Raw genomic sequence first — 23,107 nt, 5'->3', positions numbered from 1 at the left:
ACTGCAATCTACTATGGTTTTTATCATATCACTTGAAAGCGAAAAAGTAAAAATTATCTAATTAACAAGGTTTATTGCGTTCCGGGGTGACCCCAGCGAAGCGGGGTGAACGCTGCTAGTAAAAGAATGAAGAAGGCAGATATTCAACTATTTATAAACTTAAACCAAACACTGCAGGCCTTATTATTTAGTCTTCAGGTTAGTTATGGGATAAAGGGTTTCTATTAATTTTTATGTGGTTGGTTGGATTGGATTTACACTTAGCATCCGTTTCACCACCGAGGCTCCATGAGACATCGACTTACTGCCTAACATGGAATATTCTCGATTTCGGGAATCTAAAACTCTCGAGATTAGTATATTAGAACATAGTGACTGCAGATTCTTAACATTATCTACAGCACGAAATGTAAGATTGTACTTGCATGAAAAGAAACCGTCAAAAGAAGGGGGGGGGGAATCAGAAACTTGATAGTACAGAGTGAAATTGTGACTGACTAGACCGTGACCTTCGACATACCGTACCGATGCGTTAACCACTACGCCATTCAATTCACTTCTCGAGGTTGTGCTCGTCACTCGGACCACGTGAATTGTACCACAGACCCCTGCTGTGATTTGGACAATTCCTATGTCCATATGTTGAGCACCTATGACATTTGTGATTTCTTATAGATATTAATGAAACAGAAAACAACTGATTTTTTAACACACCATATCCTCTATAGATGTGAATTCAATAATGTACAAAGAGTGAAAGCGGACCGTGTGGCGTAATGGTTAACACATCGGCACGGTATTGCGGAGGTCCCGGGTTCGAGTTGCGGTAGTCAGTCACTTTTTGCATTATATATTTAATGCACTGCATATTCAAGTGAGTTTCAAAACTACAGAAAACAATATACATGGCTACAAATCTGGTAGAATTATTACTGATTTTACTTTAAATGCAATGAAGTATCTTTATATATGAAAAACTTTGACCACAGATTTAAAATAGCAAATACAATGAATAGATGACGTTTTGAATGTGACTTTTAAAAAAAATAGAAAAAGATATATATTAGGAAGTCACTGAACGGAAAAGTCAAAATGCACAAGTAGAGAATGGGTAAACAAAAGAAAGAAAGAAAAGTGAACAAGTCTAAATTAACAACCAGTGACACACAATATGAAGTGCAAATGTCCTTACATATCGAATTCCGAGAGCGATATTAGAAAAATATAACTCGGAATCGGAAATGCTGAGGTAGTGAATTTTTAAGAAAATACAAAAATTATCACATAACCTTACCCTGCTGTCAATTTTTTTATCAATTCCGAAGAATCGATTTTTGGAGAGGTTTCCCCTAAATCGCTGTTCTTCAGTCCTTCATTGTTTAGAGGTGGTGATTCGGGGCCCACAGAACGACTCGTTATTTTACTCTCAAGAAGAGCACTCAATCCATATAACACTGTACTATGTTGTGCTGTATCCCTGTCAATAGATAAACATTAAAGAATACAGGATTATACACTTTTCTATGTATATATATATATATATATATATATATATATATATATATATATATTGAGACTAATACCTAATAGGCATACCCAGGGCCATAAATCTATGGATAGGAAAATGAAATCCTATTTGGCAAATTTAGAATCCGTACAGTATTCTTAATAATCAGAAAGTTTTTACACATCAAATTAAAATTATTAGACTACGAAACTTAACTCGAATGTTACAGTAAACAAAAGTAAGTAAATTAATAAGAAAATAACATCTATATCCGAGGAAGCATCAAAAAATAAGGTTACAAGGCCGATATTTCTGGAGTTTCGTCTGTTATAGAGAAATGAGGAGTGGGTGGTAATTTTAATACATGGAGTTGACAACTGTTCGTGAGTAAAGGAAACTTGAAGAAAATCTTCCCTATGCCCTCCATCACCCAATAACCTATACTACGAGGAAGGATCAGAAACTAAGGTTAAAAGGCCGATATTTCTGGAGTTTCGTCTGTTATAGAGGAATGAGGAGTGGATGGTAATTTTAATACATGGAGTTGACAACTGTTCGTGAGTAAAGGAAACTTGAAGAAAATCTTCCCTATGCCCTCCATCACCCAATAACCTATACTACGAGGAAGGATCAGAAACTAAGGTTAAAAGGCCGATATTTCTGGAGTTTCGTCTGTTATAGAGAAATGAAGAGTGGATGGTAATTTTAATACATGGAGTTGACAACTGTTCGTGAGTAAAGGAAACTTGAAGAAAATCTCCCCTATGCTCTCCATCACCCAATAACCTATACTACGAGGAAGGATCAGAAACTAAGGTTACAAGTCCAATATTTCTGAAGTTTCGTCTGTTATAGAGAAATGAGGAGTGGGTGGTAATTTTAATACATGGAGTTGACAACTGTTCATGAGTAAAGGAAACTTGAAGAAAATCTCCCCTATGCTCTTCATCACTCAATAACCTATACTACGAGGAAGGATCAGAAACTAAGGTTACAAGTCCAATATTTCTGAAGTTTCGTCTGTTATAGAGAAATGAGGAGTGGGTGGTAATTTTAATACATGGAGTTGACAACTGTTCATGAGTAAAGGAAACTTGAAGAAAATCTCCCCTATGCTCTTCATCACTCAATAACCTATACTACGAGGAAGGATCAGAAACTAAGGTTACAAGTCCAATATTTCTGGAGTTTCGTCTGTTATAGAGGAATGAGGAGTGGGTGGTAATTTTAATACATGGAGTTGACAACTGTTCGTGAGTAAAGGAAACTTGAAGAAAATCTCCCCTATGCTCTTCATCACTCAATAACCTATACTACGAGGAAGGATCAGAAACTAAGGTTACAAGTCCAATATTTCTGGAGTTTCGTCTGTTATAGAGAAATGAGGAGTGGGTGGTAATTTTAATACATGGAGTTGACAACTGTTCGTGAGTAAAGGAAACTTGAAGAAAATCTCCCCTATGCTCTTCATCACTCAATAACCTATACTACGAGGAAGGATCAGAAACTAAGGTTACAAGTCCAATATTTCTGGAGTTTCGTCTGTTATAGAGAAATGAGGAGTGGGTGGTAATTTTAATACATGGAGTTGACAACTGTTCGTGAGTAAAGGAAACTTGAAGAAAATCTCCCCTATGCTCTCCATCACCCAATAACCTATACTACGAGGAAGGATCAGAAACTAAGGTTACAAGTCCAATATTTCTGAAGTTTCGTCTGTTATAGAGGAATGAGGAGTGGGTGGTAATTTTAATACATGGAGTTGACAACTGTTCGTGAGTAAAGGAAACTTGAAGAAAATCTCCCCTATGCTCTTCATCACTCAATAACCTATACTACGAGGAAGGATCAGAAACTAAGGTTACAAGTCCAATATTTCTGGAGTTTCGTCTGTTATAGAGAAATGAGGAGTGGGTGGTAATTTTAATACATGGAGTTAACAACTGTTCGTGAGTAAAGGAAACTTGAAGAAAATCTCCCCTATGCTCTTCATCACTCAATAACCTATACTACGAGGAAGGATCAGAAACTAAGGTTACAAGTCCAATATTTCTGACAAAACAACAAAAGTAGGTAATAACCAACCCTTCCCTTAGGGGAAAAAATGTAATGTTTGTTTGTTTTTGGTTTATCCAAGTCTTCGTTGAACAAAAAAGGAATATTTTTTTTTTAAAACAAACGTCCAACCTATCTAACGTTCAGCTTCAACCTCTTTTGCCATTCGAAAGAGATTGAGGTTGATTTTTCTCATTACTGCTTATCAGTCGTACATTAGTTCTCCAAGTTCATTATAAACCTAACGGTATCGTAGTGGCGGCTCTTGAGGGAAGTTACATTGAAACATATATATATATATGCTAAGGGAAGAAAGGTTACCTAATGTACTAACCCTTGTATACAGCTTTATTTTTATCGTTGTGACTTTTCTCAAGTTCCTCCCCAAGTGAGCTTTGTGGTAGACAAACACCGTATGTGTGTGGATTTTATCGGGGTTCTCCCGTTTCCACCCACTTCTTCATTCCACCATTTTATTCATTTCTCATCATCACTGTTTCCTTTAGCCTAGCCGGTATAAGCCTGGGACGTAAAACTTCAAGATTTTATTTCATTTCATTTTTTTTTTTTTCTCAAGATCCGTCCCAGCAATATTGTTAGCGCTAGTTGTCAAAATGTTTGTCTTGCTTTCAAACTGCATTGCAGCTGAACAAAGTGTCAGTTGACTTTTACTGTCAGGAGGAGATAAAGCAATGACATTTATCGTGGAATGTATGTACTAATTAATTAAATAATTAACTAATTCTAGGGCTCAAGGAACTTGAAGGTACATTGCCGTATAAACAAAGATTCTCAATTGGATTATATTCAGTGTCACGCCAAAACTCAGGCATCATTCTCCTAATGGTAAAATTATATTTACGTGTTATACATGGAAGAAATAACCGGATTTTGTATCACATCAATTTCTATAGGTGCAAGGGGGCGCAGTGGCTCAGTGGTAGAGCCACCATAGTGTGTTCACTTAATAGGAGTGGAGTTCGGCAAATGTCTCTGAAGTTTCCATGCCGAAGTTTACAAAAGTATCCTTTCCTCCTCCATCACTCTTTTGACCGCATTTGCGGCGGGGCTGCAACGTCTTAATACCCACTATATCTGTTCTTTCTTCCCAATACTATCGCTAATATTGCGGGGTCAGGCAATGTAAGAACAAGGAAGCTGGTCTTGTGAACAGGGAATCAAGCACTGACTTAAACGACAGCATTTGAAACTATGGCAACTAAGACTTCAAGTGGAATTGATAAGTGACTGTCAATTGTTTGAAATGAGGGTTCTGATTGGCCATTTAACTATTGGAGGTGTTCTCCGCAAGATCCCTTGGACGATGAGCCACCACATGTACAAGGCGGTCGTCTTGATAAACGAACTGCACTCCGGTTTAAAAAAAAAAACGAACTATACCTCTGGTGCATGGGGTCCCTGGTTCGATTTCCGGCCACGTGAGTTTGTAGTGAACAACATCGTGTCCGTGGGTTTTCTCGGGGTACTCCCGTTTCCTCCCACATTTCATTTCATCAATTCTTCATTCATCATTCACTTGCCTTAATCATCGTCTCCGTTAGTCTAACAGGCATAAATGTGGGACGTTAAACTGAAAGATTTCATTTTTTTTTTTCTATAGGTGCGAATTCAATTACATAGAGTGGGGGAAAAATGCACGAGTGGATCGAGATTCGAACTCGGGTCTCCATCTTACTGTTAACCACTACGCTACCCAATCCACTCCCTGAACCGCCACGGATTGTACATCACATCAATTTCTTTATGTGTGAATTCTATTATATAGAATGGCCGATATTTAGCCATTACGCTACACGGACCATTTCCTAAATAGCCACACATCCTAACACTCGTGAAGTCAAAGTTCAGCCACCGAGACCACATGGATTGTACCACAACTCCTGTTGTCTACATTACAGAACACCTATGGCGGATGAATTACATTAATAAACGAAGGAAATGGCCGATTGTATATCACACCAATTCCTCTATAATGCGAGTTCTATTACAGGGTGTCTACTAAAATTTCAAAATGAAATTTCGTGATTTTTTCGTGACTTTTTCTTTACCAAACCATAAAATTTCGTAACATTCACAAGAGCGAATTTGAGTGTGAATTAAACCGAATTTTCACGCGAGAGATAGAAGCGCTCTTTGCTCCGATTTGGTAGCGTCGAAAGCGGACCTTAGATATTTTTGATGGTGAATTTTGGCGTTTTATAGAACAATATATAGTCTGTACTTATATTTGTAGATAAAAAAAAAAAAGAAAAAAAAAAGAAAAGAAAACGTGACCCAAAAGCTAAATTTCTTGACTTTCATGACCCTTTTTTGATTTCGTGACTTTTTCATGACCTTCGTGACCGATAGACACCCTGTATTACACAGAATGCCTGAGCAATAACGTTAGAACGTATAGCTGCTCAAAGAGTGAACTGGGTAGTATAATGATTAATGCACCGGCACGATAACCTGGAAACCCGGGTTCGATTACTGGCCTAGTCCATTTTTTTTTTTTTTCTCTCTTTGGATGTCAAAATTATAGTGATATGACCATGATCAGATGAAAGAGCAGGATATGACAAGTGTTAAACCAATATCTCCACAGCACCTTGCTTTATATTATTCACCCACCTCCTTGGTCTACCGAAATTTCTCTTACCTAGGCTTTCTCCGTTAGGATCCTGTGTACCCTGGATGTATTACCCAAACAAGCATGCCATATCTTTAAATCGCCATTTTATTACTCATACGACATTCTGTAAACTGTACTTTAGTATTATGAAGCTTTCTCTTGCCCATTTTAGGTGTTTCCATTTTATTATCCATATGAAATTCGGTATCCTGTAGCTTACCACTATGAAGCTACAATAACAAAATACAGTCTTTTTCTTTTTTTCTTTTTAATGTATTGTACTATATTCCATTCAATGTGTCAAGCATAATATCCGATTATGGAGTGCGCACAACCCGCTCACAACTTTGTAAGAGCTATTCTATTAACATAAAGTTTATGAGTTACGGAATATCCTCTTTCACTCAAACCTTCTACAACCAGACAATGTAAATTCTTTAACAAAAAGTGAAAACCAGGACGGGGAGAATTTCTTGGTGAACTATTCTGCTAAGTACTTGACATCCAGCTTGTTTTTTAATTCAAAGAGATTTCGCAGAAATAATGGGAAAAAGATTGGTGACTTTCGAAATGTGAGTGTGGAGAAGAATTAGCTCTGTCGAACGGAAAATGAACGAGAAAGTGTTAGGAATATTAGTGGGTAAAAAAAAGTTGTAAATGCAATGATAATGGAAGAGAAACTGGTCGAGATATTGGCTAAGAAGGAACTGTATCATGAGAGATGTGCTCGAAGGTACAGTTGAGGGAGCGAAAGAGGGTACAGTACTGAAACATCAAATTCCAACGTGATGACGAAAAGGTTAGCTGAACACTATGGTGCAAGAAAGTTTCTCAATTAGCAGCAAGTGATTTGCTAATAATGGCAGAATACCTATGATGATTTCACAGAGACTGCGTAAAAATATTGCAGAAGTAACCAAAAGCTTTTAACCTAAAATAAAACAGGTCGTATTGATCTCTTGATACAAGAATGTTCGTCAACCTAGATTTTGGTTATATCTGAAATACTTTGCTCGAATTTGAGATAAATAAATAAATTTCATGATCAAATCCCATGTTTTATTCAAGATTGTTCGTCTAATTTCAATCGTAAACAAATCTCACCCTGAAGATGAAATTGATATAGTACAATACATAAACAGATGAATCCAAAAAATGGTACAGAAACGATTTATGCCTGTGAAGGTTTATGTTTTACTTCAACATAACGTAAAATCCTCCTCGGGAATATCAAGATGGGACATCATCAAAATGGCCGCCAGTGAATTTCGCCTCAGAACATTGAAAAATGAATAAAACCTCTACTATTCATTAGAAAAGTTAAATTTTCAGTTCATTTCTTAAAGAATACATCAGAAAAGAATTTCTGTGAAAAATACAATGCATATATTACCGCCATTTCTTAAATTTGGCGTCTAACAATAAAAGAAATCGACTTTTCTGAGTGCGCTTTATATAAGGAACATTTCCTTACAACGCTACTTACTGCAGAAATCCTCATATTACAAATTTAGTGAAAAATTCCATGTAATTTTTTGTTCATCACCTCCTAGCACATGTGTTTGTTAGAGCCTTTCTATTTGAACTGTGCCCTTGCTGGCGCTGCTGTCAATATGTGATTTCCCGTACCTCCCTCGAAAGAGAAGGAACAAGTTGCTGCGGCCGACATCTTTCAATTGTTGAATGCGGAAGCGTTGCCACAATGAATTATTTCACGGACTTCACTGTGCTCTGTCTTGCTAGCCACTTTAAGTAACCTACGATCTTCACTCGTCAAGACCAAGCGACTAAATGATAAATTGGCAACACTTCTTTTCCCCAAGCAAAGGGAGGGTTTCATCCACCAGAGGGTGGCGGGGGTGGGGCCGAAGTATAGTTCGCATAGTTTCCGAGGGCATATGTGGAATAGACAGGCTCTAGTCAGCAAGATCGTGTGATGAATTTCAAATTGGATGAAGTTGGAACTTTTCAAAAATTCGTAATTTTCGCAATTATTAAGTAAACCAAACTTAGCATAAATATGGGTATATACAATGTCTCAATTGTGCGTTAAAAACAGCATGATTCTGCACAATCTTTCAATATGGCAGTTGGTTTAAAAAAATATATACATTTTCTTGTGGCTTTGCGTCAAAAAGTTTAGTGGAAATTTAATTAACAGAAAAATACAGTAGTTCTTCATCCCTACCCGACAAAATGGTACAGAATCTTTTAACTGCTAAAGTCGAAGTACTTACTATCAACAACAAAATATCCAAAATTCGCCAAAATCCATCAAGGATAACGGCATTTTTGCTGCTCATAAATTTCTTTTTATTCAAGAAACATATTGCAGAAAACGTTTTATTTGCAAATCAGTAATTACATTTGTATGTTAATCGTCAATGACAATTTCCTCACAATAAGGGCTGTTATACAACAAACATATGTACGTTGTTCGATTGTTGACTCTCACGATTTATGTTCTTTTCTTTCTTCTTTTTCTTTAAAATGTATTTATCTATGAACGCTGAAGAAGAACATATCGATTAACAAAAGAACTCTGATAGTTAACACAAGTAGCACAAAAAGCAAAAGGGAGACAAACTTCATTTCAGACCTCCAGCACTTCATTATTTTCTTCAACTTGCGGAGATTCAGTATTCTTGCATCCTTCACCGTTACAAGGACCACAACGCATCTTAGGCCGTACTTACGGCATGAGCAAACACTTGTTCCACATGGCCGCTTGGAGGACATGTTACATTTACAACGTATGACTTTTAGTAGGTCTTTACGAGCAGGTGCTTGGTCAGCCATAATGAGAGCCAGTTTCCCATGCTCGAGCTTCCAGCCCCATTCAAGAGATTTCAACTCCTGCGGTGAAAATTGCTTCCATGAAACAACTTGAAGATGCACTCGTAGGCATTGAAAATATGCTACTCTTTCTGTGGTTGGCAGTCTCTCGGGTTAAGGTAGCGTACTATCAGTTGCAACCATCTTCATGTATAGTTTATAACGCAGAACTGAAGGAGTCTGAGTTGCTTCCACCATATACAGTAATTTAACAAGAAATTGGAGGCCACTGGCTACAACAGTTTCTTGAGCGAAGTTAACGTCGCCAATCTGTTCACTGAGGATTTGATGATCCTTTGAGGCTGCGAACATTTTTACACAACTTCCTTTTTCGCATCCAAACAGGGATGTGGTATCACACTCAGTCACTGCATGGATGAACAACGGATGCGGCTGAAGATTCTCTTCCACATTTTGTAACATATGACGCACACTAGTGTGTTTAGTTGCACCTTTCCATCTAGTTCTAGACATGAAGAGACATTAGCCATTTCTGATTTTAGATGATAAAGTAGCATAATGAGAATATCTGTATCTTCATGACCTTCTAAAGCTATCTGAAGTGAGGCTGCAGCAATTTCGGTGTCCGCGTCACCAGAAATTTGGATCACTTTGTGGCCATTGTCTGAAAGATGCTTGCTGAGTATGGAAATGAACTGTCTTCTGTTGTATGAATTTGCGAGGAAAGCATTTTGGTTTGTTCGGAGTTTCATGTCCTTAGTAACTTTTACATTGGAAGACATGATATTAGCAGAGCGCCGTTGATGTTTATGGTCTTTAATGGAAGGCTGGTCACCGCAGCCATCAAATACTACTATAATTTGATTGGACCTTTCACACTTGTGCAAAATGTACTATCTGTACTGTTTGCAGATGTCTAAGTAGGTTCCAGTTGTAGCCATCGAATGTGATGAAAAGCTCCACCATCTGTCACACACTATAGGCTGCAGAGCAACAGGCATGTCCTTCATTAATATTGTTATCAGATTAGCCTTGTCGGGCTTTATCATGTAGCCATCTTTGAACAATGTTGCAGACTCAACAGTAAACTCATATTTGAGTTGCTCAGTCACATTTTCATTTCGTTCAGCAATGGTAATAAGTGGCAAAAGCAATAGGGATATGGATCAATGTGGAGCACTGTGTGGCCAACACTGATTTCTTTCTGTAAAGTTATTAGTGTCTATTAATATTTTAAACGAGAATATACACCTTGCACTATGAAACAGGTTATATCTCGGCCATCTTAGCGCATACAGTACTGAAATTGGGCTCGTTTGAATGTTCATGATATACTCAAATCCTGATGTAAACATATTTGTGCATATATGTACCAGTTTTAAAGTTATTTACCATAAAACATTGTAATGCACACTATGAAAGTCGATTTCTTTTATTGTTAGATGTCACGTTTAAAAAATGGGGGCAATATATGCATAGTATTTTTCACAGAAATTCTTTTCTGATGTATTCTCTAAGAAAAGAGCCGAAAATTTAACTTTTGTAATAAACAGTAGAGGTTTTATTCACTTTTCAATGTAACGAGGCGAAATTCACTGGCGGCCATATTGATGACGTCATATTAGGGGTGTTCCGGATTCCGGAATACTTCGGAATGAAAATCTTAATTCCGGAATCGGAATTAAAAATTTAGTTATTCCGGAATTCCGAAATCTCGGAATTCCGTAATTTCGGAATCTCGGAATTCCGTAATTTCGGAATCTCGGAATTCCGTAATTTCGGAATCTCGGAATTCCGTAATTTCGGAATCTCGGAATTTCGGAATTCCGTAATCTCGGAACCTCGGAATTTCTCGGTAATCTCGGAATTTCGGAATCCAGGAAGTTCATTCTGAAATTTCGAAATCTCTAAATTCCGGAATTTTGGAATTCTGAAAGTTCACCTCGAAATATCGGAATTCAGGAATCTCGGAATTCCGGAACTTCAGTCAGAAATTTCGGAATTTCCAAAACTCGGAATTCCGGAATCTCGAAACTTCAGCTAGAAATTTATGAATTCCAGAATATGAGGACTTCGGTTCAGCACTTCTGAATCTTTGAAATTCGAAATTCCCAATAACGGTACGTCGATCCAGCATATCGGAATCTCGGAATGCTGAAATGTCAGCATCTGAAATCTTCAAGTAACATGATTATGAGATAGACATCAACACTCAGACAATGTAATGATGAAACTTACTCTTTTTTACTCATTGTCAGTGGCGGCAATACTCCGTCTTTCTGCAGAACGAAAAGAGCTGAGCAGAAGGACTCATTGAACAAAGTGTAAAGACTTCATTTACTGGTTCTTGTCTTGTTCTAATGTTCTATCCAAGGGCAGGCTCTAACATGTTTATACATCGTTGCTAGCCGGGTCACTAGTGCAATACGGATAGAGTATCGACCAGTTTCTTCCCTGCGTGGCTTCAAAATGATATATAGAAAATGAAAAACTTAGAAACAGGGTGAAGCCATAGATTGCGAGTTTCGTATTCATTACCTATATATTTACTTGCACACTTGAGCCGATATTCATCCTCGTTTAATGTTTAGAAGCCAGGTTCTGGATACGTAGCTGAAATGCTCGTTCTGCGCACGAAGAGATTTTAGATTTTAGAAAGGCATACGACTCGGTTAGGAGAGAAATATTATACAACGTTCTTACAGAACTTGGAATACCGAGAAAGCTAATTAGATTAATTAAGATATGTTTAAATGAATCCCAAAGTAAAGTCCGGGTAGGAAAATTTTTGTTCACGAGCTTTCACGTCAAAAATGGCCTGAAACAAGGAGATGCGTTGTCGCCGTTATTATTTAACTTTGTTCTGGAATACGCTATAAGGAAAATCAAAGATAGCAACCAGGGCTTACAGTTGAACGGTATTCACCAGGTTATGGCATATGCTGATGATGTAAATTTAATAGAGAATGATAGGAGAACAATAGAAAGAAATGCAGAGATCTTATTAAACGCTTACAGGGACATGGATTTAGAAGTAAATGCAGAGAAAACTAAATACATGGAAGTGTGTCGGGACCGTAATACGGAAAATTGTGGATGCGTTAAAATATTAAATAATACTTTTGATAAAGTGGATAGTTTCAAATATCTAGGATCAATATTAACCGAGGAAAATTATATTCACGAAGACTAAAAGCAGGGAATTCGTGTTACTATTCGGCGCAAAATCTCTTGTCCTCGCGAATTCTGTGGAGGAATTTGAAGCTTAAAATATATAAATCGATAATCATCCCTGTTGTTCTGTATGGTTGCGAAACATGGTCGCTTACACTGAGGGAAGAACATAGACTGAAAGTATTTGAGAACAAGATCGTGAGACGAATATTCGGACCCAAGAGGAATGGGAATGGGGAATGGCGGAAACTTCATAACGAGGAACTACATAATTTATACGGTCTACTCAACATTGTTAGGGTCGTCAAGTCTAGGAGGCTTAGGTGGGCAGGTCATGTAGCTAGGATGGAAGAAAGTAGAAACGTGTTAAAATTCTTGACTGGAAGACCAATCGGAAAACGACCATTAGGAAGACCTAGGCGCAGATGGGAGGACAATATTAAGGTGGATCTCGCAGAGATTGGAATACAAAGTAGAAACTGGATGCAGTTAGCTAAGGATAGAAGTCAGTGGAAAGCTTTTGTGAACGCGGCATTGAACCTCCGGGTTCCATAGGCCATAGAATTAGTTGGTTAGTTTAGTCATATGTGTACCAAGTTTGGTTGAAATTACTTCAGGTGTTCCAGGATTATGCTGGAACAAACATACATCCATTTTTATAAGACAAAGCATCTAGCTCTTCTCCCTCATAGTTTTCTTAATTTTTATTTTCTTGTATTAGGAAAACAACTTTTCAACGAAAACATGTGGTTCGGAGCTCACATACGTAGTCGGTCCCGTAACTAGCTGATAGCAAACAGTTTTTCATAACGTAGGTTTTGCATAATGCTATACCATAATTATGTAATTTTTGTAGATAGCATGGCACAAAAATTAATTCAATTATACCATGATACCTTTTTTAATACACAAAATGAAAACTTTCCTTAATGTCAAATGTATTTTCCGTTAATATAAAGAAGAAATAAAAATATGATAGATCTGAACTGCGGAAGATTGGCTATACATGTAATATATTTGTAATAACTGTATTTAATATTTGTAAAAGCAGTGGAAAAATATACAATCAATCTAGCTTTCAACATCAAGTAATAATGAAATGCCATATCAATAGAATGTTAATCCTCTCAAATTTCTTTAATTTAAAGGAAACCTATAATTTTAGTTTCTACCGTAATTTTTTCTATCAGAGCTTTACATAATAGCGGATTCTTACTCTTATAAGTTAGGCTACCTATTCATAAGATCAATAAAATAATAATAAACAAACAAAAAATACCTTATTATGTTTAAAGATGTTGGTTAATGCAATATAAATTTCGTATAAATTTTCATAGATTAGAATATACATTATTACAATTAATTTACAAAAACTAAAAAAATACACATTACATCAAATCCAATACTATCATTGTACAACATTTTAATACTTTTCTGAACACGGTACTCGCGGTTATAGAACAACCTTTATTTCGTCGGACACTGGTGTATAAAATCAGTTCTTCGATCCCGACTCGTGAGAGGATAGTTATGTTTGCGACAATTTTCAAAAGAATAAATGTTTTAAAAATTAGAAATAATATCCTATATATTTGATGGATGCCATTAAACCTGATTGTATCTGTAAATTATTTCTACTACAAAATGCTACTTTTGAAAATTCTTTTATCCTTTCATAGCGTTTTCAGTCTGGTTAGTTTTATTAGGACATATGTAAAAGGCAGAATGGAAATGTACATTAACTACAAATTAAAAGTACTTATCATGATGAAACACAAGGAAATGTTATACAAATAACATAATAACAATATATATTACGCATATTTAATACGTAACACTAGAAAACTAAGAAAATGTTATGCTGTACAAACAACATTTTAAATACGAAATATTATGAAACTTAAGAAATATATTAATTGAAATATTGTATTGAAATAATGTAATAACATTATGAAATCAAAGGGAATGTTATTTGAATAATATACAGATACATGTATGCAGTGATAATGACACTGGTAACTATGACCTTCTCAATAGCTTAAATTTACCGTACCTTTGAAAATAAGAAAAAAACAGATACAGAGACCGACAGAAGTATTGGAATAATATAATTAATACTTTATTTACATTGTATGAATTATAAACAACATACATCATATTTGCTTAGTAGTGTTGAATTTGTAAACATATAAACGTTACCATTTTGTGTCTCCGAAACTATATTTAAAATATCATAATGTATGTATTTAGCACACAATATATAGAGTCTACTATATTTCTCCTGCGGTCTCACTTATAGGACGACATAACGTCTCCAAACGAGTAGACACATGACTGGATGCATGTTTTATGCCCCCACCACACAGTCGTTGATTTCATACTGTGCCTCGCAACAGCAGCTCGCAATTGTAGTGTAAAGCTAAGCATTCACAAGTGGCATGGGGTGTAAAGGTAAGGAGACAACAGTCGAAGAGAGAAATGTTGTAATTAATCTGTACAAACAACACAAACCCCTCTCCGAAATTGATAGTACAGTCAACAGAAGCAAAATCATGGTGTTCTCCATCATTCAGCGCTTCAAACAGACTAATAGTGTTGTGAATAAGCCGAGATACGCCGCTCCTTCTAAACTTACTACTAGAGACAGGAGCCAAACCAGCAGAATCCGGCATCTGAGATTGGAGGAAGCCTTGAACAATATTCTGGCACTGTGATGCACACAGGAACAGTTGGACGGGTTTTACATAGTGCCGGTTACAATGCCAGTTTTCCTACGAGGAAACCATATGTCAATTGTGTGAATCAGAAAAAGAGTCTAAAATTTGTTAACCTGTATAGGGGAAGCCAACAGAATTCTGGGATCACGTTCTCTGGTCGGATAAAAACAAATTCTGCTTATACAAGGGTGATGGACGTGTTACAGTGTGAAGGCTATCAAATACAGCTAAGAACATGGTAGCTACAGTGAAACATGGAGGCAACAGTGTGATGGTATGGGGATGTATGGCTTCATCAGGCGTTGGGGATCTGGTGCTCATAGATGGAATCATGGAAAAGTTTGAATACAAGAGAATTCTTGAAAACAATCTTAAGAGGAGTGCACAGAAGCTAGAATTGGGAAATGGTTATTACTTCCATCAGGACAATGATCCAAAGTATACTGCGGAAATTATGAGGCTTTGGATGGTGTAAAACACTCCTCACACTTTGAAGATACCGACCAAATCACCAGATTTAAATCCTACAGAGAACATCTGGAACGAGCTCGAAGATCGTGTTAGGAAACATCACATTAGAAGTAAGGACCATCTGAAATAACTTCTTCAGAGTGGAGAAATATGAACTCTGCAGTCAGCACAAAAAAGTACAGTCATGTTAAAAATTATCGTAGTAATTATCGTAGTAATCCATAGAAAGGGGAACATAACTAATTACTAGCTGTTCTCTGTTGAATGCTGATATCCAGATGTAAACAAACTATTTTCATCCTTTCTGGTAGTGGAAATAAGTATCCGATGCTTTTCATGAGTTTATATATTTAATAGAAGACTCAAATTTATTTTGTAGCAGTTGTAATTTTGTCTACTTTCTTTGCATACCTATAGAAATAATAAATCTAGTAAACATGTTTATGTTAGAATAATTATGTCGGACTCCGTACTTCGTGTTGATTTATGAATCCCCTGTTATACTAAGCCAGAGATATGAAACAATGAGAAAATTTAGCTTATATTCAATAATATTTTAAAATGTTTTTGGGACAATAGCTTTGTTCATAGACAGGAATATTAACTGCCCAGCATGCTGAGCGGTAAGATTATTTGTGTACACAAATATTTTCTTGCTAATTTTGTTAATCTTGAAAGATGGTGGGAATGATTATTCCACCAAAGTAGTGGCTCTTCCTCCAAATCTGCATCCCTAAGGCTTAGGTACAGGTTCAATTATTCTATGTGACTGCCTTCTTTATCCTGTCACCAAATGTCCTTCGTTTTAGGCAACTGTCTAATCTTTTAGTACCAACATTCCCTCGATTATCTTTTTTAGGATTTCCTGCTGGAATAAGTCTCAACTTATACAGTACTCTACCTTTTGTTATCTCAATATTTTTACCAAATTATCTTCTTTAAACCTGAGATCTAAGAAAGCACAAATTTTCTACAGAATTCTGCTTCTTTCATCCTTCTCGAATCGCGATTTCAGGAGAGACAAAATTTCCATTTTCATGCTTCTTTCATCTTCTTTGAGGCTGCTTCTAAGATCTGTTCACTATCTCCCTCTTCAGTCAAAAAGTCATAGAATGAAAGATGTGTTTCCTGCGTACTTGCTTCATCTTGTTATGATATATCGTCTATCAGTTGAGATTCTTCGACTTGAAAATCTTTTGAAATTTGTTCATATGAGGCAATATGTCCGACGCTGTAACAGATGTTTCTGCTGACATACTGTCACAAAGCATTTGTAAGGACGATAATAGTTAATAATTCTAATTAATAATCATAGTTAATAATTCTGTTTCTTCGTTCTGAAGGATAAGATTTTTATATATTGTTTGAGACAGAACTTTTGCTATTTCTTCTTGGCGTGTTAAAACTACCAGTATCAAAAGGAAAGTAAACAATCATCTTGTTGGCGTGCATGACGGAAGTATTTTACGCAGAAGGCCTAATGCATCTTACTCTTCTTGCAGCGCATGTCTCATTTTCCTGCTTTGACTCATAATTTGTCTGTTTCCGAAGGTCCCTGTAGCTCAAGGGCTTTGTTTACTCTAATATTCAAAGTATGGCCGAAACAACTCAAATGTTGGAAATCGCTCAAGTCAACAATGGCCTTTACAATATTGGCACTACTGTTGTTACGCAACGAACATTTTCAGTTGGTATTTCCCACATATCTATACTAAAATATAAAGCCTCTAACAGATTTGATTTCGGAAAATCGGAATTCCGGAACTTCATCGCAAATATCGGAAGTTTGGAATTCCGGAATCTCGAAACAAGATCTGAAATTTCGGAAGATCGGAATTCCGGAATCCAGAACACGATACTAAATTTCGGAATCTCGGAATTCCGGAGTTTTCGGAATCTCGGAATTCCGGAATTTTTGGAATCTCGGAATTCCGGGATCTCGGAATTTCGAAATTCCGGAATTCCGAGATTCCGAAAATTCCGGAATTCCGAAAATTCCGGAATTCCGAGATTCCGAAAAACGGAATTCCGAAAAATTCCGGAATTAACGACATTCCGAATTCCGGAATTGAAATCTCAATTCCGAACACCCCTACGTCATATCTTGATATTCCCAAGGGGAAGATTTTGGATTGTCGTTATGTTGAAGTACAAACATGAACCTTTCACACAAGGCATAAATCCCTTCTGTACCATTTTTTTCCGGGTTTTACCTAAATGAAAGATTCTGCTACTGTACTAGTAGTTAAAACAGCAATACTTAACATTCATCTGGTATGTTGCCTCATCTTCATACACTTTTTCAGTCTTACAACCACTTATTGAAAAAAAAAAAAAAAAGCCTCAATCTTAACTGAGAGTTTATTTAAGTTAACGTCAAAGAACGATACTACACATTCTTATGAATATTACAGGATTTTCGAGGAGCTTACTTGACTTGGTTGGTATCTGCAAAACTGACTCTCCTGGTGCGCGTAACTGTTCTTTCCTCCTCGCTCCAGTTGGAAGTCAGCTCTTGCAATGGAGCTCTCGCAGGCGACGATTTCGGTTGCTTCAGAATCTGTCCGAACGTAAGGGAAGAAATTCACTATATAAAAGGCATAATATATTATCTGACAGTATAAAATATTTTTTTTTAATTTTTTAAATCACCTTGTAATTTATTAACTCAGTGTATTTTTTTATATATATTTCGATCGACGAAAACAAAAATAGAAAGTAATATACATACATACAGATATAGAATCAAATTTCTTAAAAATCACACACACTGTAAAATTTTAATCATTTATTTAAATAATGTATATGATTGTTATAATGTTTATTTCGTCGAAATTGAAGAAACTGGACATTCTAGCATATAATATCATAATAATAATGATTTATGCGTCACGGAAAATATCGAAAGTTTTTCTGTCTATATGCTCTTTTTTCTGTAGATTCTGTCCATCAATTTAATATTTTCATGAGCAATTTTAAAGACGCTGGAAAATAAGCTTCTATTGTTTAGGAATAGAAAGTGTTTCCAAAAAATATGGATGCTCGTATAACATGCGCAGAAGCTAAAACAAGGAATATGATGTTTCAGATTTCTTGACGATCAATGTAATCTTACAGCGTAAGAAATTTACATATCCACGAGTTCATTTTCTCCTGATAATTTCGTTACATCAAAATATATTGAGCTACTTTAGTAGAAGTAGTTTTGTAATTGTATCACTATACCTAAGTTCACACATCTCATTTATATAGGGTGGATATAAAGTCTCTCCCTGATAGCAAATATTAATAACAAGAAAATTAAGAATGATAAAAGCGAAATAATAACTTTTTCTTTTCTTACCTGATTTAGAGAATTTCCACATGTGCTACATTAGTTGTCCATGCGGTGTCACATGCGAAACTTGCAAGTCGGGGACGGTCTTCTAGTCAGGGTGTCTACTCAAATTCCAAAATAAAATTTCGTGGCCTTTTCTCTACAAAACCATAAAATTTCCTAACATTTTCAAGAGCGAATTTGGGTGCAAATTAGGCCGAATTTTCAAGCATGCGATAGAATACTTTGCTTGCGATTTAACCTTTTCAGGACGAACGGCTCAACCCTTGAGCCAGCAATTCAAACCTCTCTAGCTCAGCTCCTAATTAACCTAGAGATATGATTTTGGTATGTATCTCTTCAGAAAGGATGGAACTTTCTAATCCTGTGTATATCATTCATGTAATGGGTCCCTCCGTGAAGGGGGAGGGGGGGGAAAGTTGGGTGTTTATAGAGTTCCCTCTCTCCCTTGAGAATTTGGGGGGAGGTACCCCCCCTGATGGAGCTACAAGGATAAAAAGTGGCATCCATAGAGACAAATGAACATACTAACTAGCCATACCCAGTCCATGACTTTTGGGTTTGAGAGGGGTGAATAGGAGGGGTATTGAATTTACCCTTTTTCTTACTGTATATTTTCTTATAAAGACAAAAAAATATATTTCAAATTTGAGGAACGCTGGCAACATTGTTATTCATCGTACGCAAGAAAAAAAAAATCTCACATTTACGACAGATATTTGGGACAATGATACACAAAAGTCAAACCCATCGGTTCAATACAAATGGAAAAAGAAATTCAGAACCCCACACCTACGTGACACATCCTGTATATTATTCAATATCCACTGTAATGTACTCTAACGTTGACAGCCCTAGCGACATTCGTAATTATCACAGACACACAAACCATACCTCGTTGAAAACCTTATAGATTAGCCATTCCAACAATGTAACTTTTGTGTGTCTTGGGTCAAACCAGTAAAAGAAGAAGACGACGAAAGTCAAAATTTTGGGTGGAAAATCAAATTTTTCGAAATTTGTCGGACTTTGGCAACGCTATTATTTGTCGTACGCAAGGAAAAAAAAATCTCACATTTACGCCAGACATTGGGAACAATGATATAAAAAAATAAATGGTGTAGGTGCAATAGAAGTGAAGAAAAAAATTCGGAACCTCGAACATACGTGAATCATCCTGTATTTTTTCGATAGATTGTGGTATACGCTAATATCGGCAGGCTTGGCCACGCTCCTAATTGTCACAAGCATATCAGCTATACCTCGTTGGAAAGCTTATGGAACAAACATTCCAACAAGGTAACTTTTGTATGTCTCGGGCCAAACCAGTAAAAGAAGAAGAAGACGAAAGTCAAAATTTTGGGGGGAAATTAAAATTTTTCGAAATTTGTCGGACTATGGCAACACTGTTATTTGTCGTACGCAAGGAAAATAATTCTCACATTTGCGCCAGACATTGGAAACAACGATGTAGAAAAATGAAGGGTTTAGGTGGAATAGGAGTGAAGAAAAAATTCGGAACGCCGACCCTACGTGAATCATCCTGTATGTTTTCGAGAGATTGTGGAATAAGCTAACATTGGCAGACTTGGCCACGCTTCTAATTGTCAAAAACATATCAGCTATACCTCGTTGGAAAGCTTATAGAACAGACATTCCAACAAGAAAACTTATTGAACAGACATACACACACACACACACACACACAGAGAGAGAGAGAGAGAGAGAGAGAGATCGAAAGGAAAACAGTTATCACTTCAGAACGCACCGTTCTATTTTTAGCTTGGTCAGAGTCAGCTGTAGCTATCAGTTGAATCTAAGGGTCGTAAATATGCATTTCTTTCAACTCCCTCCTTTGACAAGTTATTTAGTTTCAGAAAAAAATCTTCCTGATGAAGCAAAAGGAAAGAAAAGCAATGATCTTGCGACGAACAATATTAGGTGAACCAATGCGAGTTTATTCTCTGCCGTTAGTAAGAGTGCATTCCTACTGCACTTACACGGTTTATTTTTTGCACAATTGTTCACAATAACGGGGGTAAATGTGAGAATTAGTTTTCTTGCATACGACAAACAACAGTGTTGCCACAGTCCGACAAATTTCGAAAAACTTGATTTTCCACCCAAAATTTTCATTTTTGTCTTCTTTTTCCTTTACTAGTTTGGCTCGACAGACACGAAAGTTATCTTGTTGGAATGTTTGTTCCATAAGCTTTCCAACGAGGTACAGCTGATATGTTTGTGACAATTAGGAGCGTGGCCAAGCCTGCCGATATTAGCGTATACCACAATCTATCGAAAAAAAAATACAGGATGATCCACGCAGATTTGGTGCTCCGAATTTTCCCCTCCATTTCTATTGCACCTACACCATTCATTTTTTTATACCATTGTCCCCAATGTCTGGCGTAAATGTGAGATTTTTTTTTCTTGCGTACGAGAAATAACAGCGTTGCCATAGTACGACAAATTTTTAAAAAATGGATTTTCCAACCAAAATTTTGATTTTCGTCTTCTTCTTCTTTTACTAATTTAGCCCAAGAGACACGAAACTTGCCTTGTTGGAATGTGTGTGTTATACGGATTCCAACGAGGTATAGCTGATATGTTTGTGACAATTAGGAGCGTGGCCAAGCCTGCCAATGTTAGCGTATACCACAATCTCTCGAACAAAATACAGGATGATTCACGTAGGTTCGGGGTTCCGAATTTTTTCCTCCATTCCTATTGTACCTAAACCCTTCATTTTTTAATATCATTGTTCCCAATGTCTGGCGTAAATGTAAGAATTTTTTTCCTTGCGTACGACAGATACCAGTGTTGCCATAGTCGGAGAAATTTGGAAAAAATAGATTTTTTCGCAAAAATTTTGACTTTCGTCTTCTTCTTCTTTTACTAGTTTGTTCCGAGAGACACGAAAGTTACCCTGTTGAAATGGGTGTCTCATAAGGTTTCCAACGAGGTATAGCTGATATGCTTGTGACAATTAGGGGCATCACCAGACTTGCAAATGTTAGCGTATACCACAATCTATCGAAAAAATACAGGATGATTCACGTAGGCTCGGTGTTCAGAATTTTTCCCTCCATTCCTATTGAATCTAAACCCTTCATTTTTTGATATCCTTGTTTCCAGTGTCTGGCGTAAATCTGAGATTTTTTTTTTTGCTTGCGTACGGTATATATCAGCGTTGCCACAGTCTGACAAAATCTGAAGAATTGTATTTTTGAAAAAAAAATGTTTTTCGTCTTCTTCTTTTACTAGTTTGGTCCGAGAGACACGAAAGTTACTTTGCTGAAATGTCTGTTCTATAAGGTTTCCAACGAGGTATGGTTTGTTTATGTGTGACATTTAGGGGCGTCGCCAAGCCTGCCAACGTAAGGGTAGACGAAAATTTCTCGGGAAAATAGGAACAGGATTATTCACCTAGATTCTATCTTCCGATTTTTTTTTACCTAGCTATTGCACCTTTGCCCTTCATTTTTTGTTATAATTATTATCAATGTCTGGCCTACAGGTCAGAATATTTTTTCTAGCGTACGACTAGAAACAGTGTTGCCAGACTCTCACAAATTTCGAAAAAAAATTTTTTTTCACTTTTTCTCTTTCTTTCTTTCTTCTTTTTCTTCTACTGGTTGGGTACGGTAGCCTCAAAGGTTATCTTACTAGAATCTTTGTTTCATAAGCTTTCCAACAAGGTATAATTCATACCCATGGAAGAATTAGGAGGGGTGCTAGGGCCGCCAAAGTAAAGGTCTACGATTTTCTTGAAATCCCTGCCCGTCCTGAAAAGGTTAATAGCGTCTAAAGCCGACCACAGACATTTTTAGTGGTGAATTTTGACGTTTTATAGAACAAAATTTTTGCAATCTGTGCTTATATTTGTACATATAAAAAAAATCGTGACCTAAAAGCTAAATTTCGTGACTTTTACTTAACTCTCATGACCGTTTTCTGATTTCGTGACTTTTCATGACTTTCGTGACTGATAGACACCCTGTCTAGTGTTAACGTATGAACAATCTCCACCTTATACGCGTATAACTTCAAGCGTTTGTGTAAAACTTTTAATATGGTTAACTTCGAGATATCCGGTTCACGTGATGGGCAACGCAAGAATTTCCGAGAGCTTCGAGTTAAAGCAACACGAACAGCTTCCACACGTTCCTCACTAACACTCGGTCTACCGCTTCTATCACGTAAAGCATTTCCTGTTGCAAATAAACTTGCTATACCATTCCTTTATGCTCTGAACACCTGGTGGCTGATGTCCATACTCTCCTGAATAGACGCTGAACTGTGACGGGAGATTTTGTTTCATAATACCAGAACATACACTTCGCTTTCTGCTGTGCTGACGCCATTTTTAAAGAAATGACTGTCGCGCTGTGGTCAGCTGCAGTAGATGGTAGCAT

The 23,107-nt window shown here is 36.7% G+C and overlaps 1 protein-coding gene across 1 annotated transcript in view; it reads right to left on the bottom strand.

Annotated features, from left to right (window-relative positions):
* LOC145664621 (uncharacterized) overlaps positions 1-23,107 on the bottom strand; it is a 56,307-nt gene that overhangs the window by 1,153 nt on the left and 32,047 nt on the right. Inside the window, exons 4-5 of the mRNA XM_081731443.1 lie at positions 17,788-17,915; positions 1,295-1,477 (exon numbers count right to left, since the gene is read on the bottom strand). Of these exons, the coding sequence (XP_081587569.1) occupies positions 1,295-1,477; positions 17,788-17,915 (311 nt within the window). The remainder of the gene's footprint in view (positions 1-1,294; positions 1,478-17,787; positions 17,916-23,107) is intronic.

This window comes from Thermobia domestica, chromosome 11 (genome assembly GCF_964235325.1).
Source record: "Thermobia domestica chromosome 11, izTheDome1.hap1.1, whole genome shotgun sequence".
NCBI classification, from domain to species: Eukaryota; Metazoa; Arthropoda; class Insecta; order Zygentoma; family Lepismatidae; genus Thermobia; species Thermobia domestica.
Note: the sequence above shows the minus strand (reverse complement) of the source record. Positions and strands in the feature narration are given on the sequence as shown.